Consider the following 3,477-nt stretch of genomic DNA (forward strand, 5'->3'; position numbering starts at 1 on the left):
GAAATACACAAAGATTAAGCTGTTACGGTATTTAGCACAGTGTTCTTTATGACCACCAAAAATGAAAGTAACTAAAATGTCTTTTAGGATGAATTTGATTTTAAAAAGTTGAACATGACATATTCTACAGTGGGAATCATCATCATTGATAAGTATCTGGTGTTACGGAATGATATATACATTTATACATTACATTTATAATATACATTTAATATACATTTAAATAGCTAAAAGGTAGAGCAGTATAATCTTACTTTGTTAAATAAAAATATATCACTAAAGGAAGACACCTAAAAGAATTAAAACTCAAGGTGTCCATTTCTGATATTGGTTAATCCTCTGAATGAGAGCTGTACTGTTGGCCAGTTCCCTAATCTGTTTCGGTTTGAATACACCAGCGCTTTTGCCTGTGTCACTGCTGGTATTTACAGAGGCAGTGCTGGTGCTGGAAATGCTTAATGTTCTTCCTTATCTGGTCACTGACTACTTTGTCAAGTATTCAGAGATGAATATAATGCCACTTTTTCCTTGAATGAGTCATCAACAGTTTGTTATTCCAACTAAAAAGCAACTCTGTTATTAGAAAACTAAATTATACATTTCACTTTATTTCTCATTGTACAAATGAAATTTCATAGCACGTATCAGATTATATCCATTGTCTAGTCCTGTGTTCCAGACTCTCATAATCTGATTCCCACTACCCTTCCAGAGTACTTTTTTTTTTGCCATCAAGTTGCTCTTTTCATTCTTCCTTTGTGTATGCTGGCTGTCCCTTTTACCTGATATTCTCTGCACCATCCTGCTTACCTGACATAGTCTTCATTTGCCACTTCACCTGTCTGTCCTTCCTCAGAGCCAGCTTAAACCTCAGCTTCATTCTTCATTCTTCTGCAGCACATATTGATCTCTAAATTCCTCTGTTTTCTATCCATTTCATATAAGTTTACACTCATCACATCTTATATAATTTGCTGTCTTTCCTGATCTTCACCTTGTCTTTCTAAAGCGAGAGAACCATACTTCCTTTGTATAATTTTGCGCAGGCAGTAAAAGCTTACTGTTGCTGTGGGGTTTCCTAGATCTTTAAAAATGACCTCTTACACAGTGATCATGGCATTCTACTGTATTCTCTGATGTTTCACCAGCATTCTGGGTTATATGGACCAAATTCTTAATCAGTCAATTAATTCTTAGTCACGTTTGTTGGTGTGTATATTTAATTTCTGTAGCTTTGGGTGGTTTGCACCACATATTTCTGAAGATATGTATAATCTCTTATAGTCATTGAAAGACAGGAAACAGCACCTTTTGTTTAGATAAAAGATTCTAATAGCACAAAGGTGATCAAATTCAATAGGAATCAGTCTAGATCATATACTTGGTGGCTCTGTGTCTCTTTGCTTGTCTGCTTTTCACCTCTTTTTGTTTATATAGAAAGAACCACATTCAGTAAATATGCTTGTAGCTGCTTTAGGCCAGATAAAAAGTAGGTATTTAACTTGTATGAAGTCAGTTATAAACATAGTTGTTACTCCCAGAGGAATAGACAAAATTATTCAGAATCAGAAGGATTTCCTATGCAATTCCTTGGGCAAATGTAGACATGCTCATTTGGAATCCTTGTTGTTAACCAATAAGGTGTCTGGTTTTATTTGCTTCCTTAAAACCAGTTAATAAAGAAGAGTGGAGGCTAGCTTGTATATATATTGCTTTTACTTGTGTTTTCAAGGATAATTATTTAAATTTTTTTAGTTGAGTTTTTCATGATTATGAACAAATGAAAACGTGGTATTTTTTTATGGTATGCTTTTATTTAAGTTACATTATATTTCACAGAAGTCCTGAGCCTTACTCAAATACTTTCTTTTAGTGAAACATAAATTAAGGCTTAGACTTTTTTCTTGATTATTGAATTTTTAACAGAAACCTGTAACATATTAAACTAAATTCTAGCACCCAAATTATGAATTGATTGTAATTTATGAGGTATGGAACTGATCCTTACATAATATTATGGAGTCACAGCAGCCTGGTTATTACAAGAATTAAATAATTATTCTTCTCAATTTCTTTTTGTCACTATGCTTTCAGTGTATATAAAAAGAACCTCTTGAAATATGAATAGAAATGCACTAAACAAACAATTTTCATTTCTAAATACATGCTTAAAAACTTAGAAGAGTATGAAAATGCTTTTCTTCTATATCAGGAGGCATTCAGAATTGTCTGAGTTGAATGTAAAAGTCTTGGAAGCTCTGGAACTATATAACAAATTGGTGAATGAAGCACCAGTATATTCAGTCTATTCAAAGCTCCATCCTCCAACACATTACCCATCTACATCAGCTGGGGTTCCAATGCAGGTGAGCATGTTTTTTTGAGAAAAATATTCAAAAAATTTTTAAAAATTAATGTTTACAAGCATAATATTGAAATTCTGTGGCCCTTGAGTAAAATTATAAAACTTACTGTGTTAGCTTTCCTTCACTGACAAAATACTGAAAAGAAATCAGTTAAAAGGAGGAAAGATTGACTTGAGCTCATGATTTCTGATGTCTCAGCCCGTGGCCAGCTGGCTCCATTGCCATGGACCTGAAAAGCATGTGACAGAGCACAGCTGTTCCATCCTCACAGCAGCTGGGAAGCAGAGAGAGATGGCGGTCTGGGGAATCAGATAAGGCCTTCAAAAGACTATGCCCCCAGTGACCTGTTTTTCCAACAAGGCCTCGCCTCCTTATAACCCATTCAGCTGACTCTAATGGATTAATCTATTGATGAAATGAGCACCCTAATGATCTGTCACTTAAGAGCACCACCAGCTGGGAGCCAGACCTTCCAACACACAAACTTTTGGGTCAGGATATTTCATATCTAGACTTTAACATTTAACTTGGATGGCTTCAAGAAATATTGTCTAAACAATGTTCACCATAAAAATTAGATACTGACATTTCATAAATCTATTTTAGTCATTTTTATCATGAAAAGACCATTAAATATATTAGGGGAGTTTGGTTCTTTGTATGCCTTTGTAAGAGGTATAAATCTTTTATGTAGATATGAATCCTTTTTTGCAAGCCTAAAGTACAAATCCCTCAACGTAGGGCCTCATGTGTAAATCCTCTGGATGTTTCTCAATAACATTGACTGTTACTTTAAAATCTCTTCACGATTTCATCTTTCTTTACTGCTGAGTAAAACTCCATCGTATATATGAACCACATTTTCATTATCCACTCATCAATCAGTTTACCTGGTCGAATGGTATGTCCTTAAACACCCAAAAGGGAAGTATAACCAAAGATTAAAGGGCCAATATTATTTCATAAGAGCACACATATATATAACTAAAAGTTACTTGACAAACAGCAAAGCCAGACAGGCGACACCTTCAGTCAAGTTCTTGGCCAGGATAGATAAAGGCTCTTCCAGACAGTAACCCAACATACTACTGGAAAAATGAACAGCAGACCC

The 3,477-nt window shown here is 34.7% G+C and overlaps 1 protein-coding gene across 2 annotated transcripts in view; it reads left to right on the top strand.

Annotated features, from left to right (window-relative positions):
• The window catches only part of Stam2 (signal transducing adaptor molecule 2), a 71,027-nt gene that overhangs the window by 60,024 nt on the left and 7,526 nt on the right, over positions 1 to 3,477 (top strand). The window contains exons 12-13 of one of the 2 annotated variants that reach the window (XM_008837947.3): positions 2,213 to 2,366; positions 2,565 to 3,291. In XM_008837947.3, the coding sequence (XP_008836169.1) occupies positions 2,213 to 2,366; positions 2,565 to 2,681 (271 nt within the window). In that variant the 3' untranslated portion in view covers positions 2,682 to 3,291. Of the gene's footprint in view, positions 1 to 2,212; positions 2,367 to 2,564; positions 3,292 to 3,477 lie in introns of those variants that run through there. The other variant, XM_008837946.3, reaches the window with a different exon arrangement.

This window comes from Nannospalax galili, unplaced genomic scaffold (assembly GCF_000622305.1).
Source record: "Nannospalax galili isolate Female #2095 unplaced genomic scaffold, S.galili_v1.0 scaffold499, whole genome shotgun sequence".
NCBI lineage: Eukaryota > Metazoa > Chordata > Mammalia > Rodentia > Spalacidae > Nannospalax > Nannospalax galili.